At 41.0% G+C, this 16,098-nt stretch overlaps 1 protein-coding gene across 1 annotated transcript in view; it reads left to right on the forward strand.

The window, feature by feature from the left end:
• The window catches only part of SLC45A2 (solute carrier family 45 member 2), a 199,042-nt gene that overhangs the window by 36,437 nt on the left and 146,507 nt on the right, over nucleotides 1-16,098 (forward strand). Inside the window, exon 3 of the mRNA XM_089689451.1 lies at nucleotides 6,195-6,514. Coding sequence (XP_089545577.1) covers nucleotides 6,195-6,514 — 320 coding nt within the window. The remainder of the gene's footprint in view (nucleotides 1-6,194; nucleotides 6,515-16,098) is intronic.

The raw sequence follows: 16,098 nt of genomic DNA on the forward strand, positions 1-16,098 counted from the left end.
ATGTTATATCCTCCTAGGAGCAGTCTTCAGTTTCCGTTCAAGTAGCATACCTCATAATACCTTTTTTTTTTTTTGCTATTGAACCTTTCTCTTATTTGTGGTTCAAATCTAAATGAGACGTGTAGTTTTTTTTTTTTTTTTTGAGGGTCTCCCGAGGTTCTAGTCGGTTTCCTGAGATGAAGGACACTTCTGATTGGTGGGTGAGTTTACAGTTAGGACAATATATATTTGGACACAGGCGCAATTTTAGATTTTTTCAGGTATTTACCAAAACCTATTCATGCTATAGTTCTATAATGGATATGGACTGAAAGTGCACACTCTCAGGTTTTATTTGAGGGTATGTACATCCAAATTGGAGGAAAGGTTTAGGGATTACAGCTCTTAAGAGTAGCCACCCCCCCTTTTTCAAGGGACCAAAAGTAATTGGACAATTGAATATAATTCTAAATAAAATGTTCATATTAATATTTTGTTGAGAATCCTTTAATGACTGCCTGAAGTCTGGAACCCATGGACATTACCAAAGACTGGGATTCCTCCTTTCTGATGCTTTGCCAGGCTCTAACTGCAGCTATCTTCAGTTGTTTGTTGTTTGTGCATCTTTCTGCCTTTTTTGTTTTGCCTTCAGTAAGTGAAATGCATGCACAATTGGGTTGAGATCAGGTGATTGACTCGGCCATTGCAGAATATTCCACTTCTTTTCCTTCAAAAGCCCCTGGGTTGCTTTTGCAGTGTGTTTTGGCTAATTGTCCTTCTGTACTGGCTGTATTTGGCTGAATCTGGGCTGACCGTAGAAAAGCGGAGCTAGATAATTATTTTTTAGATAGAAGGTTGAGTAGCATCCTGGGAGATAGTCAGAGGGGTCAAATTTGGGTCAGGGCTGGGAGGCTCTGCAGATCAGCTCACTGATACCTCCCCCTGATCTAGAGACGTGGCGAAGTCTCTAGAACTCAGTGGCTGGGAGTGAGGAGGAACTGGTCTGCACTCTTGAGGGATTCTGGCCAATCCCCAGGCAGGAGTCTTGGCATGGGGTCAGGCCAGCCCTTAAGAGTGGTTGAGCCTGCTCAGAGGCAGGAGAGTTTGGGTGGAAGATGGGTGGAAGGCTGAGATGCAGGAGCCTGAGAGGGGGCCAAGTGGCCTACCTGCAGGCTGGAACTTGGAAAGAAGGATCATTCAGCCTCACCAGTCCCCGGAGAGAGGACTACTTGTGGAGCCAGGAAAGGAGCCAGCGCAGCAGAAGGCCGGAAGGCAGTCACCTACCTACATCAGCTCAAAGGAAAGAGACTGAGTAATTCCACACCCCCAGAGCCAGTTAAGGGGAAAAGAGCACTCTAGTGGGAAACCTAATTAGCTCCTTACCCGGGACTATGCATCTTAAAGTGACAGGCACTGGATCCCCTTACCCAGGGATTCCTCTAGACAGCTGGGTAAATTAAGTGGATTTATTTGGGGTCTGGGGTGGTACACCAGGAGAGGCTGAGGAGCTCTGCCAGAAGAGAAGTTCTGTCTATGGACTTGTATATACGGTAGTTGCCAGTAATTTGTCCTCAGTTTTTAGTTCCATTGGGCATCCCTTACACTCCTTACCCCATCCAAGTTCAATTCTCCTAATAAAAACTAAAAAAAAAAACCAAGAACTGTTTAATGTCTCTGGAATGCAAATCTGTGGGAGATGTGTGTTTCCTGGCTGTGCAGGACTATAGGGGGACCCAAATCTTTACTGACACCTAAGCAGGTAGTGCTGCAAAAAAAAAAATTATGTGTAAACAATAAATAAAAAATGGGAAATTCCCTTTACCACCATTGACCCACCATGTCTCTCCATACGTTTTATAGACATTGTCCCCCTTCAGAGGCACCTTCCAATCCTTGGGTTGGTGGCCCTCAACTCATGTGTATTCACAGATGACTGTTCCCGTTTAATGTGATTACTATGTTGGCTATGACCTAGTGATCATATGCAGGATGGAGGCTTCAGTTAGCAAACTGAAAGCCTTTAGCTTGCAGAAGAACACTGCTAGCTTGAGGCTACAGTGTTATGTCCAATCAGTGGCGTCCCAAGGCAGGGCAGGGGGGGTGCGGTCCGCTCTGGGTGACACCGGACCCGCTCCAAGAAAAAGTAAGTTGTTAAGAAAGCCGACGATCCCCGTAGGATGCATCGGATCTGTGGATTGAGCATAATGGATTGGAGTCCGATCCATTCTTCTCAATCCGAAGATCCAATCCGCTCTGCGGGGATCGTCGGAGGGGGTTTTACCAAGTGTTACCGCACCGAGTGACACCTATCCTAGGGATGCCTCTGTGTCCAATGCTGAAAGTTTGGAGTTTAAAGGAGATCTATGGTCACCGTGTACTTTCATTTTATAACATCAGCTATAATAGCAATACAAACAATAGTTATTTTTGACAATCCATTATAATTTTACTTGAAAAATCTACTTTAATGTTGTGAATTCTGCCTGTCTGCTGGCCATCTCTTTCCACAACTTTCTGGGTTCCCTGCATGCTTTACAGCATCTCTCGTTTCTAAGGACTACATATCCCATGGTACCTTGCTGCTGGCAATCATTGATTCTTGTACTAACTCCTCCTCTCAGCACCTCTGTAGGTCAGAAGGCAGGCTCTGTGAAATGTGTGACACAGCAGTGCCTACTTTTAAGAATTCAAGGAAGTAAATTTGTGGGATCTTTACAAAGGAAGTCTACATATTTCAGTATATGTAATGTACCAAATAAAAGCCTTATTTAGGTGTATGTGAATTAGTCACAGTATTACTGTTAAGTTAACCAAAGCTGACTAATTTTGACCTATACATCTAGGCATTTATGACCTCTGGGCACAAAAGGGCTAAATCACAAGTCTACATTCACTAAAATACATTTCTGCCTCTCCAGTGTCTGAATTAATGCCAATAAAATGGGTTACCTTTTACAGAAGAGAAGTCCTTTTCCCGGCAATACTGCCTGCAGCCTCCTGAGTACAAACATAGAACAGGAACTCCAAAGCTGGTCCCACAAGACTTGATTCATACCAGGAAGCAAAATTGACTTGCTAACTTGTCAAATAGATGACAACCCTATTCCTTAAAGACACATAGCATCACAGATGGCACAGAGTTATATTGTTCAAGTTAACCTGTCACAAATTAAATATGGGGGCTGCCATTGCTGGCCATCTCTTAATACTGCTAGATGCTAGGCCATGTTGGTGTTCAGTATTTTATAGTTGCTCTGTGCTGTAAATGTGTTTGAATTGCTAAAAATGCAAGCCAAAACATTGGCATGAAAGGCAAGGGATTGGCATTAGACATGTTCATGCTAGAATTTTTTTGTTGTTGTTGTTTGTTCCTGGATCCACTCATAAGTTGAAGAATTTTGTTTTCGGATGCATTCGTTAATGGACCTGTTTGTTTTTGGAATTCATTTCGTATCTTCGGCATTAGTATTTTGTTTCATTCATGATATCGCTGGTTGTTAAGGAGCAGGTAGCCCCTACTGTCAGCAGGATGTAAACAAAGCAATTAAAAATAAATAAATAAAACATCATGGTGGTCTTGTGTGGATTTTGTGGGGGTCCCCACGCAAAAAAAATCATAGGTTTGGCAGGCCAAGAAAGCGGAGGATGAGCGAGCATCCTCCTTTCCTGAACCATACAAGGCCACATAACTGAATATGTTTACCTGGTTTTTGGCGTGTGTTCCTGGATGGACAGTACGTTGTGTCCGGTGGGCAATTTCTTAATTTTTTTCCGTGCAGGTCCGCATTTTTGTCTTTATTGACTTTGGACCTATTTTGGGGGAAAAGTATTTTTTTGGTGGTGGGTTTTAATAAAGGACACTTTTTTTGGTAAATGAGTAGGGGTGGTAGCAGCCAACCCCATGTTGCGGGCATATGGTCTGGTATGGTATAATGGGGACTGATTGAAATCTTTTTAAGCTTTTGTGTAGCAAATGGCACAAACTAAAGCCGGTCATTCATGGATCGAAATTTGGCTGGTTCAGCAGGGACTGGCTGAATCTTGATTCAGGTATAGGCTACTTGGTTGTATGCAACTCTATGTATCGATCGACTTGTATACATTCAGCCTGTTGGGCTTTTCCCGAATGCTCCCTGCCAGCAGAATACAATATTTCAGCGGGAGTGATTATTCACATACACATTGAATGGGGGAATTCGTTCTTTTTTGGAATTTTGTTTTGTTTTTTTTCAAAGCTGCTGATTGAATGAAAAAAATATTCATGTATGGCCTGCCTAAGATCCTACTATAATAAATTATAATGGCATCACTTTTATCTCATTAGAGTGGGGAACAGTATGAACCTTTGTCAGGTTTTTGCCATCTGTGCCCTAATGGGGGGATATACTGTATGTCAAGACAAGAAATGAGTAATCCTTCCAGTGGGGGGTCACAGATGAAAACACATTTTTATTAGAGTGGGGAAGAGTTAGAAATAGTTAATTTGCTGTCTCTGCCTTGTAGTCTCATCCCTTATTTCTTGTATTGATCTAATGAGGACAAGTGAGATTTTTCCCCTGTGGGGTCCAAAATAGGAATGAGAGCCTTAAATTCAAAGGAATAAAACCCCTTTAAAACTATTTCATTCTCACTCTATAAAAAAATGGTAATCAAAATCATCAAATTACATAGATAATACGTAGTTACATATAGTAAGACTAAATAAAAACATTGGTCCATCCAGTTCAACCTGTTATTTTTCGTGTTATGTGAACAATATGTTAAAACATATCTCCCAAGTTTGTGAGATGGGAAAGAAGGACACATAGTATGCAGGCAAAGGAAATTTCCCTTCAATGTCCTCCTAATAACATGAGTGTGGAGAATAATGTATAAAAATAAATGGTTTAACCCAAAATTGCTTTTTTAAGAACCAGTTTATTTTGTTTTTTCAAAACAACAAATGGAATAATTTGAAGGTTAAAAAAACTGTTTAGTGCAGTATAGAGCTCTATACATCAGACCAAAAAGAGGAACAGCTAAGGAGGAAAGGAGGACATGTGGGCAAGGCCTATGCGCTCGTGCATTAGGGGTACCTCTGCCTGGAGGCACACTCACGTGAACAGTCTGACATTAAGGCAATCTCCCGACTTAGACATGAGTTGACACCTCGTGTAGTAATGAAGCCAAGTTTCTCTGTGAAATGATGTTCCATAGCTCTGCACACAGAAAATTGTAGGTTTTGCATTCAGAGTAGAGGACCACACTGCTCTCCTTCCACCAGTCAGCGTACCTTTTGTTACCTTACTTCCAGTAACGGAATGAGATCCCGCCAGACACATAGCACAGATCCCATGGTGTACTATTTAACTCTTTTTCTTTTATACCATACAGTTAGGCTGAATGCCTCCATGATGCTGGTCTGCTCCCAGTTGCCATGGGAGATGGATCGCTAGAGAGGGAGCCCAATTAGTGACCCCCCACCCCTTGCTACTGGAGGAGTCACTCCTCGACTGGTTGCTATGTGTCTTCTAATGTGTATTTAGTTATCCATAGTATTAACCTTGTTCTTCCTTAGTGTACTTGCTTGGCACTATAGTGTGTCATACTTCATTCCCCTCTAGTGCTTTGCAGACCCAGGTTCTTTTAGATACGCCAGCCCCAGTATGCATCCCTTTGAATAACTTCAGACCAGACTCACAAAACGTTTAACAGTCTTTACTGACGATCTTCAGTGCAGCATAATAACTGTAAAAAACAGTCCATATCCTAACCTAACTAAGCTGATTGGCAGCCCATGCATACCTTGTGTAGGTGAGTCCATAATGACAAAGTCTATTGCTGGTGGTACTCCGGTACCCTCAACATTTGAGATGGCACACATCAGTCCTCTCCCATTTTTTTGGGTTTAGACGGGAACAGCAGCAACAGAGAAGTGCCATGCCTCGGCCTTCCACCAATTTATACAACAGATGGGCCGGCTGAAGCCAAAAAAGCCCAGGAACTGAGAATAGACACCTTAACCCCTTCCCAACCCAGCCTGGGCCAGTCCCTACCTTTCTAAGCAATTTCAACCTGCTTACAGAAAGAGAGGGACTTGGTTGCAAATAAAAAAGACAGTCCCTCCAAATCAGTAACAGTTGGGAGCTATGGTTAAAATCTATTAATAACTGATATCAAAAGAAGTGTCCATTTTTAATGTCTAATCTGCACATATTATTATGTTTCCCAATCAGGACTTGGAGGAGCGCTGGGATATCTCACTGGTGCCATTGACTGGGGCTCTACGTTTCTTGGAAGGCTGATGGGGTCTGAATTCCAAGTCATGTATTTCTTTTCAGCTTCAGTCTTCATTGTGTTTCTTATCGTACACCTCTCCAGCATTCCTGAGGTTCCCCTAGTAGAGGACAACAAATCAGAGTCCAAGCCCCTCCTGTCGCACAATGGGCTAGGTGCATATGGCTCTATAGACAAAACACAGAATGACAGTTTAAAGATTGTGGAGCCAAAACTGACATCTTTACCACACATTGATGATGAAGAAGAAGACACAAAGGTCAGTTGTGTAAATATCACCTTTCATATAAAAGTAGTTAAGATGACCATTGTTGTTCATATAGCTTTTTATAGGCAACCCTGAAAATGTTATAGATAAACTCATTTGGGGTGATATGTCATGTGCTGTTCTGCTATTGCGGTTGTCAGTATCCTTTTGGCCAGCCCTAAATTTGAACTTGCAAAAATATAGAGCAGTAAAAAACTTAGTTTTAAAGCAAAACTAAAAAATCTGAAATTGCAGGTAAAACTAGTTAAAACACAGTTTTTAAATATACTGTATGTATCTTGTGATTTCCCCAGAAGGTCACCCAGCTGTTGCAGGCACAATCCAGGACCTGGGTTTCTCTATGATCGCTTGGGTTTATATCTGCTTGCTGAACTGTCCAGAGCAGGGGTGGACTGACCGTTTGGAAACCCGGGCACTGCCCGTGGGCCCGGGGTCAGTAGGGGGACCCATGAGATACCCCTGGTAACTTTTTCATAGTCTTTTTTACGCCCCATGATCCCCTATTGCCTGGGGGCCCCATGAGTTGTCAGTCCGCCCCTGGTCCAGAGGTCATACGCTTTCCACAACATCCTGTATAGAACAGTGTGGCCAATGCCAGTCTTGCCCTGTGTTCTCCCTTCTCATTTGTTGACAGTCATATTTTTATTTATTTTAAAAACAAGTGACAAGTATGTGTTTGCCAGATTCCTGGCCATGAAAGAAACCTAACCCTGAGAAGCTATGTTAAGCTAATTCCACCAAAAAACACCAAAGCTAATGTTCATTTTTCCATTCTTAATGATTTCAATTCATTTTGCTTAAACAACAGGTTTTGTGAAAATGTGCAAAATGAGAAGTCTCAGTTCCACACATCCCTATTAAGGAAAACTACAAAAAGCCTGTTGAATTTTCTTGGACATTTTCTGTTAAATTTAGGTTTTCATTATGCGGACAATTTTGCTTTTAGCACAATTGCTGTATTTGTTAGATAGCTTTAGGAGTTCACGGGTTCATTTTTTCCCTTGTTTTTAAGAGATGATGTGTAAAATTTCCCTTTGATGCTAAATCTTCTTGTCTAAACCTGATATATAATTTTGAGTTTAGATTCATTAGCATAGAAGATGTAAAATGTGTGGGTGTAGTGCATAGAAAAATTTTGGATCGGAAGTTTCTAAAATCTTGCTTTCCTTTGATATATAAAGCCACAACTTGTTTTGTTCTTCCCAAAGTTACAATTATAAAGTCTGCAGAATAAAGCATGTAGAACTGGCCTGTTCAGCCCACGGACCATGGGCCGCATGCAGCCAAAAACGGCTATGAATGCGGCCCAACACAAAATTGTAAACTTGCTTAAGCTGTGGTCTCTGTATCAATTGAGTTACCAATCACTACCTTCCGAGACCTGAGGAAGTCACGTGATTTGTGACGTAACGCATAGGACGGAAACATAGTAACGTCATTTCCAGGACGGACGGCAGCCGCCATCTTGGTATACCCATCTTGGTACACCCAGTTCTGCTGTTTTTCACTACATGCCTGTATGGGTCTGTAGACCCATTTTTTTTCATGTGAGTAAGCACTCTGCATTTAAAATTTTAATAAGGAGTCTTTTGGCGCATCATGGAGAGGGGACATCCGAGGTATTACTGCTGGGTGTGCTTATTTGGAGCGTGCATGACCATTGCCATAGCTGGTGTTTCATCCATTTAAGAGGATTTTCCTGACACAGTATCGAAGGGACATGCAAGGATACCATCATTGAGCATATGCATGTTGAAGTGTGTATGACCCTTTTATCGGTCATGGCTGGAGGTGAGTGCACACGCTAGCTGGTGGAGGATTTTTTTTCAGTGGTCACTGGTTGATTTCACAGTTTATTGAAGATTTATACACTGATTGGGACTTTGCACTTTATTCACCACACACATACTGTGTGTGTAAATGTATGTGTGTGTATGTATGTATATATGTGTGTGTATGTATATATCTATATATATATCTATAGATATATAGATATATATAGATATAGATATATATATAGATAAATAGACATGTATTTATATGATTTTGTATATGTATATTGGTCAATATTTTTTTAGGTCACTTCATTCAATCGTTTAGTTTATGCACATTTATTTGTGTAGTATTTATTTGTCACATTTTTATGTTTGATTTTCACTTATATTTGCATTTTAGTGCTTCTTAGGGTATTTAATATTTTTGCTGAGGTCATTTTTGAGTAGCGCAGCATCAGTTTTATTATATTCATTTACAACGTTTGGATCACGGTTGGGTATTTGCTTTAACTCTTGCACTTTAGGGGTACTGGCAGCGCAGGAGAATTTGTGTCCATTGCTTAAAAATGTGGGGTTTTTGCCAATTTTTTGTGTTTTTAAAAAAAAAAACACACTTAGCTAACACAGGCAGCCGAAGAAAAATGTGACAGTGTCTCTTTACTGGAGTTTTTATCTTCCCAAAGAAAAAGATCCACTCCTCACAAAGACACCCTTTATTCATGTCATCAGTTGCTCACAATTTATATTTGTGAGCAACTATTTTCAAGGATGAAGCAACCGAAAGGCAAAATTAGAACCAAAATATCTGATGAACTGCTTGAGAATTGCTACTACACCCATCCAACCAGATATTGATGGGTTAGTTGATTAAAAACCATGTTAAATATTGCACTCGTTTTATATCGCCCTCTTTTTACTTTTATAATAAAAAAATAACAAATAAATAGTTTATTAGGATGGGTACATTATCTATATCTAGGGTCTGCGCCAGCACAAGGCAGCTTAGGCAGCCACCTTGGAGCACTTGGGATGGGGGTGCGGTAAAATCAGAATCGCCAACCACTGGGGCTTCAGATTTTAAAATGACTGTGTTCTGTTCCCTGGGGAAGATGGGGGGGGGGGCACCCATGAACACCAGAGCTTCATCAGCAAGCAGTCCTTGTCACAGGAGGGACATATCAACATAGAAATAGGGGGATGTGACGGGAAACTAGCATTTATTGGTGGCTTAAACCGCTGGATTCCTTGCAACTGATGTCACACTTTGCAGCTGGAAAGCAAGGAAACCTTGTCTGTGCATAGCTGCTCCATCAGCTCCGCTTCCTGACTCCGGCTCCCGCTTCTTGTTTTCAGACTGCTTCCTGCCACTAGGCCACTGCTGCCCAGTAGCCTACAAATATATTCTCTGCCGCAACAGATTCCTGGTTCTGAAGGAATATAGTGTTCACCACATGAGTTGTCCTAATGTCACACTCTACCCTCCTGTCACAATGCCCAGATACCCTATGTAGACGTGAAGTGGCTGAAAGACATTGTAAAGGATCCATAGCACTGATATGCAAAAAGGATAAAAAAGAAGTGGGACAGTTTATTATAAAAGCAAAGGGAATTGTATGATACTGTGCTTTAAAAAACAAAATGGGATTTAGATCTCCATTTAAAAAATCCCAGTTGCAGGCATAGTCCTCTGGGCTTTGATACAGCAAAGATTCTATCCCTTTTCATCTGACAAATTAATCCTCAATTCATTTCTCATTTGCTTCAGTATCAGGTCATTAAGCCAGTTTTAGTTTTTGATTTCTTTTTTTTTAATTGAAGAGTTTTTGTATTTTCTCATTGCATATACAGATTCTTGAACATAGTGGATTTTCCTGTCTTTTTTTAAATTCAGGTTTTTCACAGATCTAACAAAATGCTTTATCTGGATTGACATTCATGCATCTGTTTTATGCAGTCTAAAGCTCTTTTCCTATTCCATTTATCAACATTCAGTAAATAAGGAAGTCTAAGCTAACCCTGAAATGACCAGTACTTATAGAAATGATAGACTACTCTAGGTTGGGGGATCTAATTCAAAAATGTAACAGAACTATTTGAAATGACCTACTTGCAGTTACTCTTCAAAAAAAAAAAAAATGCTGCTGTGGGGTCTCATATCATCAAAGGCTTAACATTGGCCACATGGAAATTTGAACATAAAAGAACAGAAGTGCTACTTAAAGGAGTATGTTTGCTGTCAGATTTTTATGCATTTTGGGTTGATTTCTTTTCCTTTTTTTTTTTTTGGTAAGATCTAGATGCAGAACGGGTTGCTTTTGGCATAAATATATTCAATGCCTTTATAAGGCAAGTACAGAATTCTGCAGATTAGGTCATAGGCATTAGGTTTGGGGTCATAGCTGGTGTTTTGGCTTAGGGCCTAGGGTAGCCTTTCTCAACCTGTTAAACAGAGAGTAACCGTTGAAATAATTTCAGAGAACACCTGTTAACAAATACTGTTTCTGCCTCCATAATAACAGATAGCTAAAAGGATCAATGGTGTCAGTGGGAAGTTTGAGAGGCAGACATTTTTCTTTGCCCAAGAAACCCCTAGCATCCTTTGGAGGAATCTTAGTTGAGAAACCTTGGCCTAAGTTTGAAAAAAAAAAAAACACTGAGCAATTGTCACCACTGTAGCATTCATTAGACCAGATCACATTTTCCAATTTTCAGTTGTCCAGTTTTAATTTTCCAGAGCATCATGTAGCCTCATTTTGATAGTTATTAGGTGATAAGAATGGAACCTGGAGTGTTTTTCTGCTGCTGTAGCCCATCCTCTAACGTCAGGCATGATTGGCATTAAGAAATGCCTTTCTGCACTGTAGTTGTGGGTGGTGCCTAATGTGGGGACTGGAAAGAGTGTGCGCTCATGCCCCTAGGAGCTGACAGAGGCATATGCAAAGCAAGTAGTTGGTTTTAAGGTGGCGTTTTCCATAAATGAGCAGCACTTCTCTGGACAGACATTAGTTAACCCTTTGGATTCCATGGCACAGTTCTGTACCTTTTTTATACTCTGTACACTATGGATAAAAGTTTAATACACTTCTCTCCTTTTCGTGCAGCATTTCTAAAATGGTGACATGCACTGTACTCTACCAGCCCAGTTACTTGTCACCTCATCTCAGTGACCCTGATCCACCTGAGATGTCACGTCATCTCCATGAACAGGAAGCTCAACTCTGTACTTAACCCATGCTCATTATCTCCTGAAGCCTCACTCCATCTTCTGTGACATAAGGCTGGGTCCTTAGGATGCCCCATGATGTGAGTTGGACCCAAGACTGGATACCATTCACAAGGGAAGGCGCCTAAGCACACAAACTCCTTCCCTACTTTCAGAATGGTTGGCTGCTATATGCACATCAACACTAGTACTGTAGTCATTGGCAATGGAAATATAGCCTTCTCTGGTTAGCTTGAATGTTAATCAGACCCTTTGTACTGCATCTTCTCTTTTATTATCTTGTCCCCTGGTGGGAACCATATGTGTAATGCGCCGTGCATGCACCTTTTTTTGTATGTCCTCAAGTAACTTCAGACCTGGCATTGGTATGTAACAACAACGTTCTTTTACTAAAAGTTGTTTAAGTACAAATAAACATAACAGCTTTCTTGTTTAGACATCCATTCCTCTCACAAAGTACTGTTACTCAGTGCCTTTACCCATTTAGGTTGTCATACTTTTTAAATTGTAGTAAAAGTCCTTAAAGTCCCAGTTACCATCAAGGGATGATTTTGTGGCAAAATGTTCATCACATATTCAGCAGTACTCTTAATACCTTTCACATACAAGGAGCATCCTTAACATGCTAACTAGAGGCGGTTCCCTCTTTTATACATTTGTTCCAGCAGAGAGAGAATTAACCCAAAAAGCCTGGGAAAACCTGACCAACATGTTAACCCTTGACTTTCAGGAGGTACCAGCTCAGCAGGGCAACAATAAAAAAACGATGTTACAGCCACAGCTTAATAGAAAAACCAAAGATTACACACCACAATAACCTTTCCGGAAGCACCCACATACATGCTGTTATAGAAGGCATTTATTTGAGCTTTTGTAGACCCTCAACTTGGACAAGTCTGCCCGTTAACCTCTGACCTCTAATAAAAAAAGGTATTTTTGTCCACAGAGATTATACTCCATAGGTGCAACTATGAAATAGGAAGTCCTTTCAGAGGAGTTTTTTCTAGAAAACAATGTTTTAACCTCCCTAGCAGTATGATTATTTCAGATTTTTGGTGCTGAAAGCGGTACCATTATTTTGCATGGAAATATGTAGTTTTTTTTATTGTAGGCTGTAATATTTAGGAATAACTCACTGAAATCTGTCCGAACAAGAGTCTATTAAACATCCCGGGTATGATAAAATTTGAAACACAAAATCATAAATTATAATTTAATAAATATACATAAAAAATAATATTATAATAATAATACATTTAATTCAATAATATAATCAAACCAAAAACACTGAAATTTGAAATAGAGCGCAAGTTTGCACATCACTGAGCAAAGTCGCAAAATTGTTTTCAGTGTCTGATGACGAATTTCCCCCATGAATCATTATCACTCAATTCTGCAAGTGGTTCTGATTTACTATCGCTGTTCTCTAGCCGGTCTAAAACCGCTTTTGACCTAAAGGGACGCTTTTTGGACGCCATAGACTTTTCTAAGTTTCCAGGCAGAAAGAACAGTCAAAATGCAGACAGGGGACAGGACAAAGCACTAGGGACAAAATGTATGTGAAATGGTCAGCAATGTTTTACTATGTAAAATTCGTTTTGAAAAAAATGAAATTTTTTTTAAATTTTCAAATTTCCCGCCGCCGGCGGCACCTGTACGTCCCGACATCACAGGGACCGGAACACAGAAGCCGGATGCCGGCATCAGCCGGAGGAGATGGCCGGGGACGCATCGCAGGAGTGAAGGACAAGGTAAGCTCTGCAGGGACTCCCTATGCAGCGCCGCATGGTAAGCCCGAGTGTAGCTCGGGGTTACCGCTTTTGGTACTGACATTTTACCCTGAGCTACACTCGGGAATACCGCCAGGGAGGTTAAGCAATAGTCAGCATGGACTCACGAAAGACTGAACTTGTCAAACATATCTGATTTATTTTATGAGGAAGTAAGCAAAAACTAAGACAAAAGAATGGCTGTGGACATGCTATACTTGGATTTTGCCAATGCATTTGACACCGTTCCTCACACATATTCAGAGAGTAGTGCTTAATAATTCATACTCTTGTCTAAGGTTATTAGTGGTGTACTCCAAGGTTCAGTGTTGGGACTCTTTCTTTTTAACATATTTATAAATGATAGAGTTTGGGATTAAAAGTGCCGTTCAGTCTGTGCAGATGACACTAAGCTATGTTGTGGAATAACGTCCTTACAGGATGTCTCCAACTTACATGCCAACCTCAATGCACTGTTTAATTGGATTACAATGTGGCAAATAAGGTTTAATGTACAGTTGTGCACTTGGGGGCTAGGAACATGCATGCATCATACATTCTAGGAGGAGATATGCTGGGGGAGTCAATGGTGGAGAAGTTTCAGGGCTGGCCTCCTGCCACTTAATGAGCAGCTCCTTTTCTTTCAGTGCTCAGAAGCTGCTTAGCTGTCAGTTAATTACTAGTCACAGTGACTCACTTAGATACCATTAGCTGCCTCATTAGTTCAGCCTACAGCCAGCTTTTTTTGCTATTTTAGCAGCTTATCTAATTTCCTTCTTGCCCTTGCGTGGCCTTTGATCTCCAGTGTGTTGCTGCCTGTGTTCCTGCATACAACTCTGTCTGGTTGACTTCTCTTCTCTTCTGATGCCTGTTCATCATTTTTGGCTCCTGGCTACGCTGATTTCTGGTTTTCTGACCATGGCTCATCTGATTACCCACGCAGACATCCAAACCCTGGCTTCTGTTTTGACTACATTCCTGATCTGTTATATTTGCCATTTCATTAAAGTTGTGATTTTAGCTGCACTTTCTGTCTCCACCTGGTTTATGGTTCCTGACAGAAGGATCATTGTGTTCTGGTAGGTCATGTACAACTATGAACAAAATATGTAGTCATGGACTTTGTGTGGACACATAGAAGGAAAACTGAGCACAGTAAAAACGACTTTATTATGTACTATTAAACAATATTAAAAATTACTCTACACATGGGGATTCACAATATAAAGATTCCAATTTACAATTCACATGTAGACTTGACGCATTTCGGGAATATTTCCTTAGGAGCACATGTGACAGAATCAATACACTGGAACCCACGCCTAATCCTCAATAGAATAATATCATTCAGTAGGGTAGACTGGAATTCATAGCATGAGCATGTTGCCCATAATTGTGCAAATGAGTAACCCAATATGAAGCCACTGCCTCTCGTGTGGGAAATTCAGGTACATTCAGTAAACAGCCATTCTTGTATACATAATCTTATAATAGAAGAACCAACTTCCCAATGGGGAACCATCCAGGCCCATGTAATGTAGGTCACCATAAAGACAGCATGGTAGTCAAGGGCACATATATTTAAAAAAAAAAGGGGGCTCTTGATAAGTATCTTAGAAATAACCTCATATCTCATGTTCCCGCTCCTGCAGCCTATCCCCGATTTCCCTCAACCCCTTCCCTGTGACAGCTGGCTGGGTATCTTCTGCCTGCATTCGCTGTTACAATTTGAAAAGTATGCGGCTATGCAGGGCTCTGACCACACAGCTGCGTCATTCATTCACAGAGCTCTGTAGGGAATCCATTTTAATTTCCCCAAAGCAGAATATAGCTTATAATAAAATGTGGCATGCATATCTAGTGGCAGATTGGGCTAGTAATGTTTAACCATGTCTTATGTATGTAACACTGAGAGACCTTCTTATTTTAACATTACTTATTTGAAGGGCATGGGAAAGAAGGAAAGTGCGTGTCATTTGTGTCCTTGTTTATAATAAATGTAAAGTTGTTAATACAATTGTTGAGACTAAAATGGCAAAAATCTTTTATAAAAGATGTGTAACTGCATTAGGAACTGACTAAAAGTAATTGTCTTCCTAACTGATGGCTGAAACAGGAATTTGTATTCAAGGCTGAGAACCAAATTACTCGGTGCTAAACAAATGTATTATATACTGCTAGTTTAAAAAGTAACTCCACTTTTGTTGAGAAAAGAACATTCCTCTCTCTGGGATCTGTAGGGATTTTAACAAACTTTTGTTGCAGATTCCTTCCTTGTGTTATTCTGAAGACTCATTCACCTTACCAACCGCTCCGTTTCCGCCACCCCCCTCTGCCAATGCCTCCACTGGCTTCCGATTGCGCAACGGATCAAATTCAAAATCCTAACACTGACGTACAAAGCTGTCCACCATACTGCCCCAAATTACATCACCGACCTAATATCCAAGTACCACCCAACACGCACACTCCGCTCCTCACAAGACCTCCTTCTCTCTAGTTCCCTGGTCTCCTCCTCCCATGCTCGCCTCCAGGACTTCTCCAGGGTGTCACCCATCCTCTGGAACTCCCTGCCCCAATCCATCAGACTATCACCTACTCTCCTCTCCTTTAGGCGCACCCTGAAAACCCACCTCTTCAAGGAAGCCTACCCCACCCCCTGCTAATTTGCCGATCTCCTCCACTCTTCCTACCACTCCATCCCCCACAGCTATCTCCTCCTGTGCCACCATCCCCTCCCTCCTAGATTGTAAGCTCGAAAGAGCAGGGCCCTCGAACCCCTCGTGTATCGCATTGTATTGTTATTGT

Source organism: Staurois parvus, unplaced genomic scaffold, assembly GCF_062004578.1.
Source record: "Staurois parvus isolate SC_StPar_1 unplaced genomic scaffold, SC_StPar_1.0 ptg000475l, whole genome shotgun sequence".
NCBI classification, from domain to species: Eukaryota; Metazoa; Chordata; class Amphibia; order Anura; family Ranidae; genus Staurois; species Staurois parvus.